Here is a 23,293-nt window from a genome sequence, read left to right as displayed (position 1 = left end):
TATTTTCTTATCCAAATTGTACTTACACTTCTTTTATAATATGCGATTTAAACTATACCTCAAACAACTACGATGCGTTCAGATGAATGAGTTCTACATTGTCATGTCTTGGTCATGTCATACCTTTTGACGTTAAATAAAATATTTTGAATGCATCAATATAGCTTCAATGTTTTCCCTTTTGCTTTTCTGGCTTTGATTTTCTTTTGCTAAATAAAAAGAAAATACTATTACGGCAAGTTTAAATGTACAATAAACAGAAAGACAATTGTTAACATGAGAGCTATATCAACTCGTAGTAAACATTAAACTGTGCACCTATAAGTAATCGTGTAACATTTTGTACAATTCTGATGTGGCCCAATCATGTTGAGTCCGTGACTTATCTATCAGCTAATTTCGTTTTGTAGTTTTTTCTACTTAGCTGGTTTCGGTTATAAATTAAGTTCTGTGTGCAATAATGGCGTACCAAACTTTTCTTCAAGAGTATATGCTTATACCACCGGTCACAAGGGCCTATACAACCGCTTGCGTTGTCACAAGTCTAGCAGTCGTAAGTATTTTCTTAATCTTAAAAAAGAGCCCATATTGCAAATTCATATTGAAATCATGCACTTTCAATATAATTAGCCACTTACAATTTTTTTTTCAGCAACTGGACCTAGTGTCTCCGTTTCAACTATATTTCAACCCTATACTGATCCTCAGGAAGTACCAGCTATGGCGGCTGGTGTCGACATTCCTATTTTTTGGGAACTTAAATTTTAATTTCTTCTTCAATATGATATTTACATATAGATACTGTAGGATGCTGGAAGAAGGGTCATTTAGAGGAAGAACAGCTGATTTTGTTGTTATGTTCGTGTTTGGAGGAGTACTGATGATTGTATCCTTTTTTACAACTATTTTTATAGTTTGGTATACTCATTCTGCAATGAGGTAAAAAACCCACAGATTATAATGGTTCCAACTAGAAAAAGTTTGTAGCCTGTGATATATCTACCACTCTTTCTATATTAGGAAAATAATTCCTTGTTTGCCAACATCAGTTTTCCTTTTTTTAAATAACACACTAAGTACATAATTATGTATTTATTTACAAATTCACAAAAAAAAAAAACATGTGCAACAAGTAAAAATTGCAGTAGTTTTGGTTGTCAAGTACAATTTAGAAATGACTAATTCCATAATCATTTTAACTATGTATGTAACCTTAACTCTTTCTACAGTTGTGTGCCTTTTTCGTTAACCTATTATTTTTAGGACAAGCATTCACCATCATGATTGTGTATGTGTGGTCTCGTCGGAATGTATTTGTTCGGATGAACTTCTTCGGACTGATGAATTTTCAGGTAAGCAAATAGGTTATTTATGCTAATCACTATTTATACCCAGTATTGGAATGAGACTTCATAGATAGGTTAGAAATACCCTAATCTGGAGTTGCAGGTGTCTATAGGCTATAGAATTAGTTTACCAGCAGGCAAGATGTAATGTATCAAATGTATGCTTTTTGCCGCCAATGTATTTCTACAGAATTAACATAAACAGACTTGGAAAAAGTATAATAATCAAAATGTGATATTGTCTTCATTTACCAATGTGACTTTCTCAATCAAAAGGTACCACATTGTTGCTTGCCATATGGACACTCTGACGGGTTATTCATGTAATAATAATCATACATCGGGGTTTTCGGATCGGGAATTATTTACACTAGCCAAATAACAGTAAAAACTGTAGAAAACTATACTTATTTAACATTTCTAAGCACATTTGGACCTTACTACCTATGTTTAATTCATAGTTCAGTAATTATTTTACAATAAACAGAGTTATAAAAACACGGTATCATACCCCCGACCCGAAAACCCCGATGTATGATAATAATCCCTTTATTTATTTATTTTATTTTATAATAAACTGATTTATTTCCAGGCTCCTTACCTACCGTGGGTCCTGCTCGGCTTCTCTGTACTGCTAGGGAACGCGATATCGGTAGATTTGGTCGGCATGGCCATTGGTCACATCTACTTCTTCTTGGAAGATGTACTTCCGAGGAAGAGGGGTGGACAGAAAATACTTAAAACGCCGAAATTCTTGTAAGTATTGCCAGATACTGCAAGCTGTTTTTTTTTATTTACCTACTGTTCATATCATCATCATCAGCCTACTCTCGTCCACTGCTGGACATAGGCCTCTCCTATTGCACGCCATTGAGCACGATTTGCGGCAACTCTGATCCAGCTCTTGCCAGCCGCCTTGTGAAGGTCATCGCTCCATCACTGTTCATATCCCAGTCCTTAATTACTGACGCGTTTTTACGGTTAACGATTATGAACTTTGACCAAATGTCATAACGACAATGTACCACATTCGTACGACAGTGGTTTAGGGTAGCAAGTTTAGTGATAGGTGGGTACATTTACCAAGAGTAGGGTATATGTATAGTTATGCTTGACTATACACCTCGTTTCTATTAAATATATGTGACATATAAATTTAATGTCACATTTCAGAGTACCTACCTAACTTTTAAATTAATTGAACAATTCTTAATTACATCCTAAATATCACAGGAACCTGTGTTTATCTAGGGTTGCGTTAATATTGTTACTGTCCTTGAGGGTAAAGAAAAAACCGGAGAAGTGCGAGTCGGACTCGCCCACCGAGTCCCGTTTTACCCTTTGGGTACGGAACCCTAAAAACAAAACTATATTGGGATACTTTTAGCTGAAATAAAATATTCAAACAATGATTTTAGATAATAATGATTTCACAACAATTTAGTGAACTATAATATTAATTTTACTTCCAGGAAGAAACTCTTCGACCCAGCCTCTGAAGATCCGGACTACGAGCCACTACCAGAGCTCGACAATATCCGGCCAGGCGGCTTCAACTGGCGGCGGAACCCTGAAGACGATGCCAACGCCAACCCCAACCCCAATGCTAACGCCAATCCCAATGCTAACGCTAATGTCAATCAAAACCCTAATGCGGAAGGTGACGCCAGATAAGATCTCAAACTGTACAGTGTCATAGACAGTCATATTACGCGATACATACAGATCTAGTGATAAAACCTTTCCCACAGGCCTGGGAACCTGAAAATTGGGGCTATAAAATTAATGTTCTATTTTCTTTTTGTGTCAGTATAATACCCTAATTATGTAAGAGTGATGGACAGGGAGGTACAGTCGCCATGTATATCTGATTGCGACTGTCCATATACTTGGGTTTCTCGCTGAAATTATGCGAAGATTTTCTCACTACATAGGGGTCATCCATTAATTACGTCACACGAATTTCTAGGTTTTTTGAGCCCTCCCCCCCTCCTTGTCACACTTGGTCACATTTGGCAAACCCCTCCCCCCTAGTGTGACGTCACATTTTTTCTACGAAATCGCCAAATCGAATTAAGTAAGTACCTAAGCATTATTAATATTTTATCAAAATATTTTTGACGATATAAATATTAGTAATTTTATAACCCAAAACTGCTTAGGAAAGAAAATTAAACGAATAAAAACGATTAAACTTGTTATTTAAATGTATAGCGAATAAAATAATTTAAATAAATTTTCGTTTACTGATGAAGTTAAAGTGACGTCACAAAGTTTGTGTCTCCCCCCTCCCCCATGTCACAATATGTCACATTTTCTTGACCCCCTCCCTCCCCCTAAACGTGTGATGTAATTAATGGACGACCCCATATGTATGATCAATATAATTTTATAAGACGCCATAGGACGGGAGTAGCGAAATAGACAACTGGAATACGGCAAGGCAAAAATACGGCAAGGCAAAAAGATCGTGCCCAGTAATAAAATGTTACAGGAGGCGATTGCTCCAAATGCCACATGTTAGGTAAAGGCATTGAATAGGAGGGAAAGCGGTATGAAGGAGCCAGGTTTTAAAAGAGAAAGAGTTTCGAATTTTGTACAAGTTTAATATTTGTAGGTGACGGAAAATTGTTGTGCCTACTAAATCAAATAAATTTTTGCTTATTTCAAAATCTGGCTCCTTCATGCCACTTTTCCTCCTACAGTGCTCTTGAGTGAGTTTAAAAAAAAGATAAATAGTTCTACAAATTGAAGACCAAAGCAATTTAGCTTAGCTTATATGACAAAATTTTATTTAACGTGTTTTTAATTCTAACTTTTTATGAGCATTGCAACCGATATATTTGTTTCAAGAGAGTAACATGAACCTAGAACTGGCAGTGGCTATTTGGCTAATAATGGTAATGAGTAATAACGTCTGAACTTTAATTTTTCAAATTTATTTTATGTACAGATTCAGATGTGTTCGGTTTATCCGTTAGCGCGTATCTATTTATTATATATTATAATATTATATTAAATTACAGTACGGGCTTAGAACACTGCTATTAATTTTTTGCTGCTTCCGAACCGCAAAAATTGTAACGTACAGTCGCCATCAGATTAATCGGGACGGCCAAGGTGCTCGAGCGCCCCGGTATATCTAATGGCGACTGTACCTACGGCATGCTTCATAAGCACACACTTGCAAGACTGAAACCGCAAGAAATTAAGACAGAAATTAATCGCAGTGCGTTTGCGTTGAATAGTCGAGTAAAACGTAATTGTCAGTTTATTAAAACTATCAGCTTATATTTTAGTGCTTCCATTATTTTGAGTCTATTGTTACTTTGATTTTAAGTAAATAAGTTATTTTAAATTTGTTGACAGCGCCATTGTGCCTATTTTCAGTGTTTAGTTTTTTTATTTAATCAAAAATAAATTATAACATATCTATTCAATATCATGAGTACCTATGCAGTCACTGCAGTCAGTCTCAAAGATATTACGACGTAGTTCAGGGGAAAAACCACGGAAGAATGAATGAGCGCGCCGCGGAAAAACAAACTTTATAAAATCAATTTTGTAATCGGGACCCTTAAAATTAAATTGATTCTAGTAGCAAGGAATTACGGTGCAAAATGGAGTGTTAAATACTTTACATTTTATTAACCTTTTAACCGCCAGCAATTTTTGGTCGAGCGTGCTCGTATCGCCACCGACAGTAATTGTACCACGCAGAGTAAGGTTGCCATAGTTACGGGAGTTATAAATGTGCTGTAAAAATCAAATCCGATCTTTGTCTTATTTATCAGACTGTGGCGAAATGAGCTGGATATGTAATGTCTTATATATCAGACTCTGGCGGTTAAAGGGTTAATTTAGCCTTAGGCTTGCCTAAACCATTGAATTTTTAAATTGTGAAATTAGAACTCACTTTACCTTTTAGACTGCAGCTCCATCTGCGTTTACTTTGCTCATTAACTTGAATTTAAAGTTTTTATTTTGGTCCACTAAGATATCTTATTGAAAATGTACATCCGGTCAGTCCTAGGTTATTTGCAATTTTACTTTTCACTCAAGTTGTACATAAAATATAGTGTTTTTCCGTATAAAATAAATATTTTCAAAACGACACGTTTTGTATAGGAGCGCATCGTTTATAACGGCGTAAATTCCTGTCATTCGTTAGGTTCATCTTCATACGGAACGACACACAGTATCAATGTCTGTCCTGTATATATTTTGTATAATAAGAATAATTAAGATAAATGTGTTTTGTAATCATTCAGTTGTGTAGGGTTTCTTCAATGTGGGGATTTGTATGTGAATAAACGATGTGGCCCATGACTGGATTTTTTTATAATACACCTCTGGAACCATTTTTAACATTCAAAAGGTACTGGTTTGTGTCTGTTTATTTTCCAATTGATGCGAATATGCACCTTTGGAATTGCTAGAGTCCATTGTCAGCCAGGAGTTTTAAGGATTTTAGCACATTCATTGCCACCTAGCCAAACAAGACGACCGCGCCAGGCCGCGACAATTTCGTCATATAAAGCAGAGTTTTCGGCACTGATTGTGTTAAGGTCTGCACATAAGAGACGGCACACCGCTAACCGGTTGCGTGACGTGTGGTTGCACGTCTCTAACATTTTAGCGAATGCGCACGTCCATTACTACGCACACGCAGTCGGTGTGCTCCGGCCGGCCTTTACCTTTTGAAAGCCAAGAACTCCTAAAGGCGTCGTAACTAGTCATGCCCACAGCGCCATGGACCTAAGTGTTATGGCGGACGCTGTCAAAGTTAACCTTCACACTTTCATAATTAGCTCGCTTTCGCCTAGGCGTGTCAGTGACGTTTTTTTAATGTCGTAAAGCGTTCAAAAGGTTAAGGCCCTTTAGTTTCGCTATGTTCGACTTAGTACGTGGCTTAGCTCAGTGACCTACTTATTAGAGCTGAAAGTGTACCTCCAGTATCTACATGTAATGTGCCTATCTGAATTCGGTCATAAAACCAATGATAAAATAATATATATGTAGATGAAAAACATTGCTAAGATTGGCTAAAGTTATGGTGTTTTGACTGATAATATTATCTCATTGACCTCATTATCCGTATGACCGAGTCAAGCCACTTTTGTCTGTTTACATTATTTTGTATTTAAAAAGATAGAAATATTTTTACTACCTACTAAATACATCCGAAGGTATATTTTCGATAGGGTAGGTATTGAAAAACTTTTAAATTTACAATATTTTATTTTTTCACACATTCGGATTATTCGGAATGAACATTTCAATTGGATTTGTGTAAAAACGAGTATGAAATTAAAATGGTTTTACAATTGATGTCACAACATGTACACGAATGAATTAAATAGCAACAATTAATCACATTTGCAACCTGCTACAGAAGCTAATAGTCGGCGTCCCCTCAAATTGTTACATTAGTAATTACCAATTGACTTGTACATAAAAATTCATATAACTCCATATAAAGAAAAAAAAACATTTTCACAGCTCACATCCAAGTTAATGATGTCGAGAAATTCTTTAGCAAAATTTCAAAATATTTACAAATGCAACTTGCTCCGTTTGCATCCGAGTTATAATCAGAAATTAGGACTCTGGTAATACTTAATTTACACAATGTACTAAACATATAAAGTAAAAAAAAAACATAGAACCGATAGCTGTGTTCGGTCGATGGCTAACCTTTAAAATCTACAATAATAACAACAAGGATCGTAAAACTATCTCAGTCTTCATTCAAACGTTATAACATTCACTCATGATTCGGTGCTATCGTTTCCCACGTCACGATGCGCTATCACAGGCATCAAACACAATAATCAAAATAAACGAATTATAAAAAGTGGTGAAAAATCTCGACAACATCGTTATCATTATTCATTACCCGTCACTAACAGTATTGCTTGTTTCAAGCACACAAGATGAAACAATCGATTTTCTTTAGCGATCAAAGAAAATGACAGTTCCTTACACACAACTCAATATCACCATAATGTGACTAGTGTTCAAGGCTGTCATTGTTTAAGTAGAGTCAACGAAATTTTACATAGTCATCAAGAAAAACATGTCACGGTTTGAGCCGGTTCAGCGATTTTCTACAGGATATCCAAATACAAGACACTTCTAAATTTTACCTAATCAGAGGATTTGAATGGTTAAACTGCTTAGATCATCAATAAATGTTGCAATTAAATACAGACTATATGGAAAAAGTTGTCGAAAATTTCATGAGAGATAGAGATAAAGAATATTATCATTTCGGGAACTGCTGGCCTAGCCGAGGTTACAATCGCTATCGCTTCGACAACGAAAAGCATTATGTCTCTCTATCAATCTTCCATATTAGTGTGACAGTGGCAGTTGCGTTTCGATCGCTACGGAGCGTAAGCGATTGGCATGTTGGCTACGCGGCCTGGTAAGTTTCGCTCCCCAGACTAAATTATGAGGTGCTTCAAAATTATTACATGTGGAAATTTCGTAACTTTGGAAACGGACGGTACATCAGTAGTTACATTAAAAAAATGACAAGTGGGAATAAATTGTGATAGAATAAGGACTGATTTAGACGGCGCGCAAACTCGCATGCTATTTTAGTTACATTGCGGATTGTTCGTTACAATGGTTACGTCCAATTCAACCGACTGATCCAAAACCGCAATGTAATGAAACTCGCATGCGAGTTCTCCCATCGTCTAAATGAGCACTAAGACTTTAGTCCTTTTGTAATTATATTTTTTCCCTCTCGTCTTTTGCTTAGACGGTTTTAGTTAGGTTGATTCAAGCAATTAAACCGCACTCAAATCCACCCTATATTGCTGAATAGACATGCCTGCACAAATACGTCACTAAGTTTAGAACAATGTCGAATTTTTGGTGTCGTTGTTTAATATAACTATATACCTACTAATTTCGTAATATGTTTAGTAAAGAACAAGTGCCTAAATCGAATGAGGACATTTTCATAGGGCTACGATCGCCAGTAGCACCGTTATGTCGTCTGGTTTGCCCCCTGCAAAAGAAAATACAGATAATTAATAACAATACAACTATACTAAAGGGAAAACAGTTAGCTACCATTACCAACATTCTAGAATAAACACAGTTTAAAACCAAAGCATTGCGATATATGCAACTGATAGTATCCACAAAGTGGTTGATCAGAGACTCATTCAATATCACCTTAGATTTACCGTACCGTCGTTTTACAAATATAAGTCTGCCAAACTCCCTCAGACAGCTTTTTGAGAATTATTTTTAATTTTATACTAAAAATAACACTCATAAATCCGACAAAAAATGTATCAAGCGCAAAAAATGTTATTGAATTGACTTTGGTCGCCATTTGAGTTGACCGATGGGCGGCAAGGAGCGCATCACCAAAACAAAAGAACGTCGCTTGCCGTGCAGGCGTTACTGCTCAAAACGTCAGTTTCTAACACAAACAATGACAGGTTTCAAAATTGGTTTTTAAGCGGCGATTGGTTTTTATGACAACATTACGTTTCCGTTTACACAGAGTAGTAGGTACAGTCGCCATCGGATATATCGGAGCGGCCAAGATGTTCACAAATATCTGAATACGCCTCTAATGTCAAGGCGTTAGAGTGCGTTTCCAGTTATTTTTGAGCACCTCGATCGCTCCGATATATCTGATGGCGAGTGTACGACTTAATGCTAAAAACATTTTCTGACAAAAAATGTGCAGTGTCTATTCTGTCAAGCGCTCATTACGAAGAATAATAGAAACACTCACCGATGGCATCAATTCCATTCTGCCTAGCGCTCTTAGCGAAGGGCGACATGTAGCAGCCGTCAAAGGACAGATTCCTGGCCATCCACGCGATAGAGTTGGCCACAGCCTGCAGACGCGGCGAGTCGCCAGCGAGTGTCTTCGCCCGTCGCATCTCGGCGAGCAGCACTGGCTCGGGCACGTTGTCGAACACGCCGTCGGTGGCGACAAGGATCACGTCGCCGCATTCGACGGCGAATTCTGATGTGTCCGCCGACTCTGGGCTGGAAAGACAGACAAAGTTTTCTTTGGCGTCTTTTCGGAGACAAAAATTGGTAAAACCACAGAGAAATACTGTTGTCCTAGTCTGGATATGGAAGAAGACCGCCTGAAGTTCAGGAGAAAAAGTCTGAAAGCGGACTCCGAACGTACTGGGCTATCATTCCTCTCTTACGCTCTTTAACTTATTATGTACATAATAATATCGTCGGGTGACAAGCAAAAGTCACTAAAACCATTGAATTTATTGGACAATAGACCGTGTTACACTTGTGTTACAAGTGTAATAAAGTGCATTGTTACTTTAATTTTTTGATAGTACTTAGTGACTTTTGCTTGTCACCCGACGGTATATTATTATTTAAGTTTTGCTAGCCAGTCATAAAATGCACATGTATCTAGCTCGTCTATTCAGGGTACCCCGCACTACGTTTACAAATATACGAACTTGTGAATCATATGTTTCAATACAGCTGCTATTTATACCTGCATACATACATACAAAACATATGCGAGAGTATAGGTCGTCACTCATAAATTAGAGGTAGGAATACATAGGACATTTATTAGCCCGGACCACAAGGCAATTTAGAAGATTTATAACCATCTGTGCCAAATTGAACCTTACTCCCTCGACCGACACTAGGAAGAAGCGGTTAAATCCAAGATAACCTGTTTGAACTACCCGTCCGGAGGAAACTGTACAAATGCAAAATTAGCGTTTGGATAGGAGTCGAGTCACTTAAATATGTATACAATTTTATACCTTACATCATTGTAATAGCGGTGTAGATTAAATACTGTCACGGTTAGGATTAGCGGATGTTTGTGACATTGTGTATAAGAGAATATAATGAGATTCGTAGGTCCACGGTGCCTGTGTTGCATTGGTCTCGGTTCAACGTGCATTTGATACCACTGGCTGGTCATTGAAGGCGTCCAATGGCCACAACACAATGACCACATATCAGAACAGGCTGTCCCTAAACGTGTTAGCCACTAGGCTGGTAAACAAAACTGGGCTCTTTTTAGAAGCACCGATGGTTCAAGTTCGTTAAAAACTAAATTTGTATTCCACGAACATAATTTCACATAAAATTCTGTCACGAACTCGTTTACAATTACATTGAATACGAAATACATGAAGATTACAATTCCAAACTTCGCATTTCACCGAACGCATTTAGACTACAGCGCGCAAGAAAACCACGGGATGCAATTACAAGCGCATGAGTTGAATTGGATAACACGTGGTCCCCCATATGATGCATCCTACCAGATGTAAACAAAACAAGTCATGGGATTATGTACATATTACATAAAGTTTAAACTTATCACGTGAGTTGAGAATTGGCAAATGTCCAGGAAACTAAAAATTCTAATATTAGAAGTCGAAATACAACAACACGTTTGTGGAATGAGCACATGACTTCTGGTGCCGAATGCGAACATTTAGCTAATTGACAATGTTGGGTTTCTTTGTCCTCTGAATTCTGATAGACATTGATTACAATGTAGATGTTTTATCAATTGGCGCTTGTGGTTGTTTATCAATAAATAATCAGTTAACTTGTCGAATCACTATAGGCATGTGTTAGATTGCGTACAGATAGAGGTAGATACTAATTAACAATCTTCTTTGCAGATTGAACATTGAACAATAATATCGCTTCCTTATCAGGGTAAAGTAACTACCTACTGCTCTATCGGCGAAAAAAAAATAGATTAAATTAAGTAAATTTTAAAAAACTATCCTGTCCGTCACAAATTTCACCTTAATCGGTTTAGCGTAAAAGGTGACTGACAGAGTTACTTTCGCATTTATAATACGTATTAAGTAGGGATTAGGTACTCGCATCGTATTATGGAAAATGTACCTACTGGTGTAGGTCTTCCAAGGGTAGACTTATCCCCTGAATAATACATTTTGTGAATATAAATCCGTCATCATAAGATACATTTTACAATGCTCACGCAATGTATAACGGACGTTTTAGCACGCTCTTGCTTCTTCGTGTACAAACAGTTAGTACTTTGATACTTTCATGTTTGGTAAGATTGTCTGAAAAATTACCTATAATGGCGGCCGTTATACTTGTAACTGAAGTTTGCTTAACCTTGTCACGACATACGGGGACATACATATGAAGTGTATAAACAAGGTAACAAAACCAACAAAGCAAAGAGACTATCTAAGTGTTTCTTAACATTTTTTACCTGCATAAATTTTTGTTTACACACGAAATGTTGTATATTGTATTACTAAAATAAGCTGAAATAGGCATGGTTCTGTTTAGACAATATACAATAATCTTGTAGTACCTAAATGTGGCTGGTGCAAATGTTTATGCCCGTTAAATTTAATAACAATCCAGAAAACTGGCTAAACTGCAACTTGGTCGCACGACACGAGGCCCAAGGGTACCACATATTTATTAAAATATATTAATATTCTTTAGACCTACTATCTCACACTTAACCTGTATTTATTTCAAGAATTTGAAATACATACATTACGCTTACACAGACAGATGGACGGACAGCAGAGTAGGTACGATATCTAAAAGTGTTAAAGTAAATAAATTCTTAGGTAAGATAAGATCTTAATATTGATAATGATAAAATTATTAGATTAAATTAAATCTTGCTCTAGCCGGTTATAAATAATATTCTTTATCATTATTTGTTAAAATATGCCCCGATTCTATAATTAGATAACATTTTCGTGTTATCTGGCACAATTCCAAAATGCAAAACAACATATAAATAATATAGACGTATTTCAAGTTCCAAGGATTATACATTCACGATTAAAACCGTAAACCATTTTAAGACAGACAACTACATAAAAACCAATAAAATAATAAATATTTACTTTACTGCATACCTGTTGCTGGTTAGTCAACTGAACCAGAATATAGAACTCGAAATCTCTAGGTATTCGAATTGTTCTGACAAACATGTCATAGTATGTAAGCCGAGGTCTAAGAAATCGATGCGACCAATCAACCTAACACATTGATCGGGTACACTGAGAGAAAAGTACAAAAAAAACACACTTAGAATTACAAAAATAAACTTAATCCGGGGACAAGGAGAGTTAACTAATTCTTGCAATTTCTATAATCTTTTTGTTGAAATTATATTTGGGATTACTGAGCTGTTTGTAGGAATAAATAAACTTTACAGAAATAGTGAAACGTCCATAATTATTACTAAAACTTCATTTTTCCCCCAGTCAGAACTGTTTTTTAATTCCTGGTGATGATTTTTCTCTCAGTATAGTAAATTGGTTTATTGACTTGATGTTATTTTAGTGTCTGGGATATAAAATAAAAATTGTCTAGAAGACACATTTTTGACAATATGGTTGCTTCAATATCTAATTGAATTGGTCATTACTTTTTTTTATTAGCGTGCTGCTTTGAAATTGTATTCGTGCTACAGGACCCAACAGTGCGTATAGCGTATAGGTAAAAAATCTTGAAATTCAGATATATTCACCTCATTCTTAATATAAACATAGCCTTTGGCACTGTTTTCCTCATTTTTTAGTTAGGTAGATACACGGATTTGCAAGACGATTGTTATTTATACATTCTCGTCTGATCTTTGCGTCAGAGAAAATTACCATATACTAAAAAACTACATCAGCAACTGCTTTCCATTTGGCAAGGCGTTTAGCATAGCCTGTATTAAACTTTATTGCCAAAGGATAGGTTCCTAATATGAATTTCGAAATATGTAGTCACCGTACCCCCGTGCTCGACTGTAAGTAGTGTAGGTACCATGTTTAAGTTCAACTTTTGTCAAGCGTAAAATACGGAGCGGTATATCGCCATCTACAATTTATTCGAAGGATTAATTATGACTTCGTGATTGTTTGATTGCTGAAAGCGTATTCAGCATCTCATTACGCAAATGATACAGAACCTTGACTGATTGTTTACACATTTATCTAATAACCTTTTGCTTTACTTCTAATAGCCATAATGATAACAACACAGCGACATATTTAATTGATCTAATAGACTCAAACGCATATGATAAATAACAATAATTGTAATGTTTTGTTTTTATCATTTTAATGGTTATCCAGCATACGCAGGTCATTCATGTACCTAGTTCCTAGCCTTTATAAAAATAAAATGTATTGATAGCATCATGCTCTCGAGTGATGTCAATTACGTCAATTATACGTTACATTACATACAAATCGCCAAACATAGCAAGTGTGTAGAACAAACAGGCTTTCTCAAATGCACGAGTTGTAATACGCGGGCTAGTATGAGAAACAACACATCAAAACTGAAAGTGGGCCAGCATGGCTAGGATTTGCATATATCAAGAGTCAGGGGCCTAACATCGAAATATTACCCACGAAGGTGCCTCGCCCGCAAAATATGATAATATTGATAATAGACGATCGAAGATAAATGGACGTAATTTAATTTTTGAGGTAGACCCCCAGCGTGCAAGCAGGTGTACGATGGAGTAGTATAAGCGTGATACAGCAGATTTCACTTTTATACCCTCGCGATTGAAAAAAACAGATACTGGCAACTCATTACCACTTGGACAAAATGACGACAAGGACGCAGCTAGGCGTTGGTACTTCTATGATTTGCTTCGTCCCTGTCGTAAGTTATTTAATTAAGTAAGGTGTGTATATTTAAGCCGTACAAGAGGTTGGTATGACAGCCTAATTCTTACTTATACATATTATAAAATGCTTTCTCTGCGTGTCTGGTACCGCCTCACGCTTGCCACTTAACCGCTGAACTCGATTTAGATGAAATGTTGTATGGAGATCATTTGAGTCCCGGGAAAGGATATAGGACAGTTTTTATCACGGAAATCCTTCTACGCAGACGTAATCACGGAAAGAAGCTTTTTTTCCATAATTATTTATTAATTAGTTTTCCATGCTATGGACCTTTTTTTCAACCTTTTAGTAGGTTCATACTGTACGTACGTACGTACGTACGTTCATACATTTTACTATCTAGTCTATCAACACCACATTCAATCAAATCGGACAGGTAATCCGCATTCGTAACGAAGCTTAAGATATGGTTTGCATACAAAATAAAATTATCAAAATGTTCAATAAAATGTAATCCTCTTAAATCTCATAATAAAAGTGCAGCTAGATTGAATGGCACACGTCAACCATTTGATGCATCAATGTATTGTTTACAGGGTGAAGTCATAAACTTTTAAAATACAAGGATAATACTGTCATATAAATTATATTGCCCTTGTCTTGCATAGGTATACATATTTGTATATTTATGAATGTAAATATTTGCGCTGAATTATTTTTTACGATGCTGCGTGAATGTCGGCGTGAACGACTAATGGGTAAAAACTTAAAAGTTAATTGTAGATGATGGTTATAGATTCCATAAAATGTATATACAAAGAGAGACAGAGACAGCAGATTGAAGGTCCTTAGCTATGTGCAGAAACAAAGGCTTTTCATGCGAGCAATGCACAAAGCGCCCGCCTCGCAATCCTCGCATGAACAGTTAATAGTTGTGGCAATGTTACCTGTCGCTGAGCACGTTCCTGTCGTGGCCTGGCAGTGGCAGGCTGAGCTGATACGGCGTGTTGAAGTAGTGCTGTTGCTCGTGCGAGCAATGCACAAAGCGCCCACCTGGCAATCCTCGCATGAATAGGTAACAGTTGTGGCAACGTTACCTGTCGCTGAGCACGTTCCTGTCGTGGCCCGGCGGCGGCAGGCTGAGCTGGTACGGCGTGTTGAAGTAGTGCTGTTGCTCGTGCGAGCGATGCACGACGCGGCCGCCGCGCACCACCATGTAGCCGCTGTCGCCGATGTTGGCCGCGCGCATCACGCTCTCCGTCCGATCCAGGATCATAACACAAGCTGTGCTGCTGCCTGTATCAACAAAAGTAGTATCCATCAGGTTTTATTTACATTAAGTGTTAAACTGTATTCAAGCTTTTACTATTTTGTAGAGAAAGAGAAGTAAAAGGAAGGTTCCTGTTGACCTCAAGTACGCAATATGGGAACTAATAGGAAAAGCTACTTTGAGCCTTACAGGCCAATGATAAAAAAAAAGCTATAAGCCTATAACTGCCCGAGACTAATCAGTCAAAATAACAAAAATGAAAATAAAGTGTCTAGCATAAACAAATGAATTGTTATCTTTTAAAGGATTATTTAATTGTTAATGAACTACATAACAAAAAGTGTAACAGGATTTTTTTATAGGAATTAGATAACAATTTGTAACACTTGTTTTACCTGTATGAAGTGGTTGATTTGATTGAACACAGATTTATTTGTTTATCATTATCACAGTGGGCCTTAGCATAATTTCAAGTGTTGAAAATTAGTTATCAAAAATAAGACATTGAATCCAGAATTCCTGATGTAATAAAACATTCAAAAGTATGTGAACATCTAGTAGTCATTGCAATATACATCTAATAATTGCTACATGTCATAGTTTGGAATATGTAAGATATGTTGCATACATAATTACATATTATGTACCTATATTTTTGTTGCTGACTGTAACCCCTAGCAATGTTACAAGCTCTGCTGCTGACTAAACCAGGAAGAAACAAACATAAAAAATACATTGCACTTAAAGCACATTATGAGTGTGATAGGTAATCAATGACATAATAAATTACACATTTAGCACATACATGCACATTACAAGGAAACATTTCTTAAGTGAAGGGTAAACATGTTTACTGGTCATATTTTCCTTATAAAAAGAAAGAATTTATAACCTTCAATACCTTAAATACTAGGCATTTTTATATGTGTATATGTGTGTAGTAGTGCAAAATTGAGTTTTTTAAACAGGAAGAATGACTTGTCAAAGCTCATTAAGCCACAATTGACATCAAAGATATGTTCACAACTTTGGACCTTACTCCACTGGAATAAGGCAATAAATATGTAAATAAGTGTGACATCCACCGTCCAATGCATCTGGAATAAGCACTTTGTACCTGCTTTAACTGGATGTTTAGTTAGTCCTCATATTACTCATTTAATCATCAACTTGGACTTTGGACCTAATGTAAATCTTACCTAGTATAGGCTTCTTGTGTTCAAGTAGCTCATAGTATGACTTGGCTAGGAGGTCAGCAGGCTCTGACAACTTGAAATGGCCCATTTGGACCAGTCTCTCGCAAGTCTTCATTAAATAGGAGGAGAATTCCCCGGGATCAATTCCATAAGCACGCCAGCCCCCCACTCCGTCTGCCACTCCTGTAAGAGTACAACAATAAAATAACCTATAAAACGTAATTTACTGAGCTCATGATGGTAATTTTAGTACAATTAAGCCTAGACCTTGGAGTAAATAGGAACATATTTGCATGTCAAATCTTTAATGGAATCTGTCTATGCCATTGAGTTTTTCGGTTTATAGTTATGAATTTCAAACATAAAGACTTAATAAGAACAGCTAACCATTTTAGACAAAAACAAAATAGGCAAGATAACAAACAGTACTCAAGCAAATACCATGCTATTTTTGGTAGTAAAACTAAGACTTCAATAGAAGTGTTTGTTAGATAATAACATTTTTAATTGAATAAAATCAAAAACAATATCAACTCACCAATAACGTCCGCATTGTTGAACTGGGTAGAAAACCATGCGTCGTCCCCAAATTGCCCTTTACGAGTTCTTCCATTGACAATGTCTTTGGGAAATCCACACACAACTGATACTAAATATGGATGTTTCTGGCTCGAAACGTTTAATTCAGCAGAGCTGGATAAGTTTGAAATCCCATTCCTTATAGCACGTGATAGCACTCTGCCTGTCCAGAAAATAGACTGCATCATTCATTAGTTGTTTTGCACTTTGACTCGTCATTCACAAACAAACATCTGGTATCATTGACACCATGGTTATGAAGGGATTTATGTAGAGATACGGAATAATAGTAGCACTACTCGATTTAAACAATAATAAAATTATTTATTTCCTATTACTAGTCTTGTGACCAACAACCATAACCAACCACTCGACACACAGACTGAATTTGGGTGCGTGCGTCGCGATATTATGCTGGGGTACTGCGACTATCCAAATCTGACAATATTTTGCCATCCTCTCTTGCCATGCAAAAAGCTTTGAGGAAAAAGGGAGATAGAAGTAATATTCTCAAGTATACACAAACAAATAAATGCATCAAACAGATTGAATTTCGGCTCTATTATTATAAACATTAGAGTTTATTTCAGTTTCCAATAAATACTTTTGACAGCATTTAACCTCTTTTGTCCTTTTCTGACATCCACAGATAAACAGCCTGCGTCATAGGAAATAAGGAAAGTACACACTTACCTTTCTAATATACAGTTTCTTTATAATATATCTCAAAATATACTATTACATATCCAAATAAAGATGATATAGACTTTAAAATAATATTAAGAATTATCAAAGAAATATATTTATATATTTATTGCAAACATTAAAATAAATAATTTCCTAAATATCGATCCATAAACAATGAGTACTGTGTCTGACGTTTCAGTTTCATAGATATAGGCGTTGTAGAAGTAAGCTCGTCTTCGGTCGGTCGAAGTATTATATCGTTGATTGATGACGGCTACTAATGCATTGATTTATCGAGATTTGGAGCCGATTCACCCCGTTTACGCCTCCTAAACTAGTGATAGTGCGCGGTGTCGGGTCTTGTTTCTCAAGTGTAAAGAAAAGGCTTAAAACTGGTGTTCGACAAGTCACTTGGCAATATGCCTGCCGTAAGGGGAGATGGAATGCGAGGACTCGCAGTCTTCATATCGGATATAAGAAACTGTAAAAGTAAAGAAGCAGAAATAAAAAGAATCAATAAGGAGCTGGCAAACATAAGAAGTAAGTTTAAAGGCGACAAAACTCTCGATGGATATCAAAAAAAGAAGTATGTCTGCAAACTGTTATTCATCTTCTTGCTGGGTCATGACATCGACTTCGGACACATGGAGGCGGTCAATCTATTGTCTTCCAACAAGTATTCCGAAAAGCAGATCGGGTATCTGTTTATCTCCGTGTTGGTCAACACCAACAGTGATCTGATCAAGCTGATCATTCAGAGCATCAAGAACGACCTGCAGTCGCGCAACCCCATCCATGTCAACCTCGCCCTCCAGTGCATCGCCAACATCGGCAGCAAAGACATGGCGGAAGCATTCTGCACAGAGATACCTAAACTTCTTGTGTCAGGAGACACAATGGATGTTGTGAAACAGTCAGCTGCTCTCTGCTTGCTCAGACTCTTCCGTAAGTCTCCTGAAATCATTCCTGGGGGTGAATGGACGTCTAGAATAATTCACTTGCTAAATGATCCCCACATGGGTGTAGTAACCGCAGCCACATCACTCATAGATGCTTTGGTAAAGAAAAATCCAGAAGAATATAAAGGGTGTGTTACCCTGGCAGTAGCTAGGCTCAGCCGCATTGTGACTGCCAGTTACACTGACCTACAAGACTACACATATTACTTTGTACCTGCACCATGGCTCTCTGTTAAACTTTTAAGATTGTTACAAAACTACACTCCGCCTTCAGAGGAGCCTGGGGTCAGAGGTCGCCTTTCAGAATGTTTAGAAACTATCTTCAACAAGGCCCAGGAACCACCAAAGTCTAAAAAAGTCCAGCACTCAAATGCCAAGAATGCTGTTCTGTTTGAAGCTATCAGTCTCATCATTCACAATGACAGTGAGCCTAACTTGCTGGTGAGAGCATGCAATCAGCTGGGACAGTTTCTCAGCAACCGTGAAACTAATTTACGTTACCTGGCATTAGAATCCATGTGCCATCTTGCAACTTCTGAATTCTCACATGAGGCAGTAAAGAAACACCAAGAAGTGGTCATTCTTTCAATGAAGATGGAAAAAGATGTCTCAGTTAGACAGCAGGCTGTTGATTTATTGTATGCTATGTGTGACAAAACAAATGCCGAAGAGATTGTACAAGAAATGTTGGCATACTTGGAGACTGCAGACTACTCCATTAGGGAAGAGATGGTGCTGAAAGTTGCCATATTAGCAGAAAAGTATGCAACTGATTTTACTTGGTATGTTGATGTAATTCTCAATCTTATAAGAATTGCTGGAGACTATGTATCTGAGGAGGTATGGTACAGAGTAATTCAGATTGTCATCAACAGAGAGGAAGTTCAAGGCTATGCTGCCAAGACCGTGTTTGAAGCCCTACAGGCACCCACATGCCATGAAAACATGGTTAAAGTAGGAGGTTACATTCTTGGTGAATTTGGTAATCTGATTGCGGGTGACACACGGTCTTCACCTTTGGTCCAATTTGAATTGCTCCACTCTAAATATCATCTGTGTTCCGCTGCAACTAGAGCTCTATTACTTTCTACATACATCAAACTTGTCAACCTGTTCCCAGAGATCAAAAATCGTGTCCAGGAAGTATTCAGAGCAGACTCCAATCTAAGGTCTGCAGATGTTGAGCTACAGCAACGAGCATCTGAATATTTGCAGCTGAGTATAGTGGCTAGTTCAGATGTATTGGCTACAGTATTGGAAGAAATGCCTGCATTCCCTGAAAGAGAATCCTCTATCTTAGCAGTGCTCAAAAAGAAAAAGCCAGGCCGTATTCCTGATACTTCTGACATGAGAGAATCTAAGAGCCCTCAACCCACATCAGCAGCTGCACCAGCTGTCAACTCCACAAACAACACTAATGCATCAAGTGCAGATCTCTTGGGATTGTCCACACCACCTGGTTCAGCTGCCCCCACTGCAGGCAATGGATTGCTTGATGTCCTAGGAGATCTCTACACCACTCCTAAAATTAGTCCAAGCAATGCTGCACAAAATAATATCAAAAAGTTCTTATTTAAAAACAATGGTGTTCTCTTTGAGAATGAATTGATTCAAATTGGAGTCAAGAGTGAATTTAGACAGAATCTAGGCAGAATTGGCCTGTTCTATGGCAACAAGACACAATTTCCAATTCAAAATGTCAATCCTGAACTGCACTGGACTGATATGCATAAATTAAATGTTCAGATGAAGCCTATGGAACCAGTTCTGGAGGCAGGAGCACAGATCCAACAAATGTTAACTGCGGAGTGCATCGAAGACTATCTGGACACTCCAAGCATGTCTGTTTCCTTTATCTACAACAATGTGCCACAAAAAATTACAATGAAGCTTCCTTTGACATTGAACAAATTCTTTGAACCTACTGAGATGAATGGTGAATCTTTCTTTGCAAGGTGGAAGAATTTGGGAGGAGAGCAGCAAAGGGCACAAAAAATATTTAAAGCTCAAGGGGCAATAGATATTGCCGCTACTCGCACCAAACTGGCTGGTTTTGGGATGCAACTGTTGGATGGCATTGACCCCAACCCAGATAATTTTGTATGTGCTGGCATCGTGCATACCAGAGTGCAACAAGTAGGATGTCTTATGAGATTGGAACCTAATAAACAAGCTCAAATGTTCAGACTTACAGTAAGATCTAGTAAGGAGACAGTCTCACAAGAAATTTGCGATTTACTTGCTGACCAGTTTTAATGATAAATATGAACAACATTGTTAATAGCAATGTTAATTGCTGTTAGGTTCACAGTTGCAGAAAATTCACAATTGCTATATGTTATATGAAGCATGTTAAAAAGTCACTTGTGAACATTGCACTGACTCAGTAGGAATTTGTAATATCTCACATTATACAATTTTGAGATGACTTTTACTTACTAACTGACAAGATAGGCTTTGTGGTTTGAAAAAGTTAAAAAATCATTTGAGGTCATACACTATAGGGATCATATGTTTGAGTAGTCCATTACTATAGTTCTATATATTATCATGTAACTATTCAAAGATCTTTCTTGTAAATCAGATTCCATTGATAGATATATAATATAGTATATTAGCATTTGAAGGGCTATTGTATTATTTGAATTATGAAATTAAGTAAAACTTACTGACAAGTAAGTTTAGACTTAAATTGAATATATTTTTATTTAGACCATAATAGATTTTTTATGTTTTTCTGTAATTCATATGGTACAGCGCATAATTATAATCATTTATTTGTACATAGATTTTTTATAAGGTGTGCCCAAAATTCGGCTAAGTGTTGGATGTACATTTGTTTTTCATATTAATTGAAAATAATGTATTGTATTACTATTTAATCTAAATTCAGGTGTAATGAGATATGATAAAATGTATAACATGATCATACCAAAGTTTAATGTTTTGGCTGTTATGTGGCATGATAATTCATATGTAATCATCCTGTTGGTTTATCTAAAGTATTTGCCACATGAATATAAATTCTGGGTGTGATCTGTTAGCCTATATAATGAAAACTTAGGTATCATACAAGTTAAATACGTATTTATAATTTCGGAATAACAATCCATTTGGGTGGTACTTATTTTGTAGTTTTATATAGGAGCACCACTTGGATGGTAATGTGTAATTTTTAATCAAAAAATGTGATTAATTTTTATGTTTGACCATTTGGAGGGTAAACCAAAATGAACTATTTTTCGCAAGGGGGCGTGTATAATTGTATTACCTATTTGAAGTTATTAAACATTACGGTTTTAAAAGAATTTTTATTAGGGTTTTACGCAGCAACTAACTAAGGAATTTCTTTTATTCCTTAGCGGTTTTTATTCGTTTTACCGAAAAAAATTAACATTATCACAAACGTTTTTTAACGTCATATAACTCATATATATAATACAATACATAGGTACCCTACCTAAGTACCATGATGTCCATGATACGCCGTGGTACGCCTATCGCGTAAAAAAGAACAAATACTTTTTCCTAATCACAAAATTTATATAAGCAATCGGCTACGTTTTTAATATTAAGGAAGACAATAAAGGGATGCCATGCAAAAAACATAACAGAAATAAGGACCACCCAATTATACAAGTAGCAGATGGACTTTGCTGATGAATATTTTAGGTTTTTTTATTTACTTATAATGTTCCTGTTAATTGTTAAAGTAACATATGCTTACCAGAGATTTATTTTGGAATCGTTACGATTCAGACGTCCTTTATATTGATAGAAAATATATTTGGTTAAGTATCGAAACATTTTTGTTATCATGTGTTATTCATACATTCCTCATATCTATTTGGTTAATATAATAAACCAAAAACTATTAGTGACTAAAAATATGTATGCAATTTATTCGGACCTATAGCTATGTGAACGGATATATACATAGGTATAATACTTGTATGTAAAGCTGGAACAAAATACCATTGTCTGTCATTGTATGCGTACTGATAAGAAAAGGAAGAGAAGTGAGCTCACCCAGTTATCGTTTTACATGTGAATGTACTCATATTACGAGATTAATATTGTACAATAAAATGTGGTATGTGTTATGGTTTGTTCATAGGAATCTCACCACATAGAATATCATAGCTATACCACATGATAGTGTAGGTTCGTAGATACAATTGGTATTAGGGTAAATGGCTTGGAAGAAAGTTCATGTTTAACCAGTTGTTCGCGAAAAAGTATTAAACATAAAATGTTTAACATTGAGTAGGGAGCATAGTAAAATTTACTTTGCATGGTAGGTGATTAAAGAGTAGTAAGAATATTCACAACACATTGTTTATGCATAACTTCATCTCGTTAAAACACGTTGTATGAAAATTATATGTATATTATGAAAGTAAGAATGTGTATACTTGCTTATTTGATAAATACCTTCAGTGTATTGTGTGTGAGTTGAATATCAAAATGTACAATATCGCATGGTTAATAAATTGAGCGTGATACATAGATTATATAGAAGTTCGTTTCCGCGCTTGAAGCCACTTTGTAATTGTCTAACGTAAATATTTATCCAATATATAATATATTTAAATTGAATTGTTTTTCATTTACACCTACAATGTAT

At 36.4% G+C, this 23,293-nt stretch overlaps 3 protein-coding genes across 3 annotated transcripts; 2 read left to right on the top strand and 1 right to left on the bottom strand.

The window, feature by feature from the left end:
- The first annotated feature begins 157 nt into the window (after positions 1-157).
- LOC134670185 (derlin-2) lies at positions 158-5,673 on the top strand. The gene is made up of 5 exons (XM_063527882.1): positions 158-553; positions 653-886; positions 1,230-1,352; positions 1,939-2,102; positions 2,819-5,673. The coding sequence occupies exons 1-5, from the start codon at positions 461-463 to the stop codon at positions 3,018-3,020; spliced, it is 816 nt and encodes a 271-aa protein (XP_063383952.1). The 5' UTR covers positions 158-460; the 3' UTR covers positions 3,021-5,673.
- A 2,108-nt stretch (positions 5,674-7,781) lies between these two features.
- On the bottom strand, positions 7,782-17,428 carry LOC134670184 (protein phosphatase PTC7 homolog). The gene is made up of 5 exons (XM_063527881.1): positions 16,980-17,428; positions 16,445-16,624; positions 15,073-15,271; positions 9,115-9,374; positions 7,782-8,370 (listed from the first exon to the last, which is right to left on the bottom strand). The coding sequence occupies exons 1-5, from the start codon at positions 17,206-17,208 to the stop codon at positions 8,321-8,323; spliced, it is 918 nt and encodes a 305-aa protein (XP_063383951.1). The 5' UTR covers positions 17,209-17,428; the 3' UTR covers positions 7,782-8,320.
- A 475-nt stretch (positions 17,429-17,903) lies between these two features.
- Positions 17,904-23,265, top strand: LOC134670181 (AP-2 complex subunit alpha). The gene has a single exon (XM_063527877.1). The coding sequence runs from the start codon at positions 18,127-18,129 to the stop codon at positions 20,920-20,922; it is 2,796 nt and encodes a 931-aa protein (XP_063383947.1). The 5' UTR covers positions 17,904-18,126; the 3' UTR covers positions 20,923-23,265.
- The last annotated feature ends 28 nt before the right edge of the window (positions 23,266-23,293 follow it).

This window comes from Cydia fagiglandana, chromosome 13 (genome assembly GCF_963556715.1).
Source record: "Cydia fagiglandana chromosome 13, ilCydFagi1.1, whole genome shotgun sequence".
NCBI lineage: Eukaryota > Metazoa > Arthropoda > Insecta > Lepidoptera > Tortricidae > Cydia > Cydia fagiglandana.
Note: the sequence above shows the minus strand (reverse complement) of the source record. Positions and strands in the feature narration are given on the sequence as shown.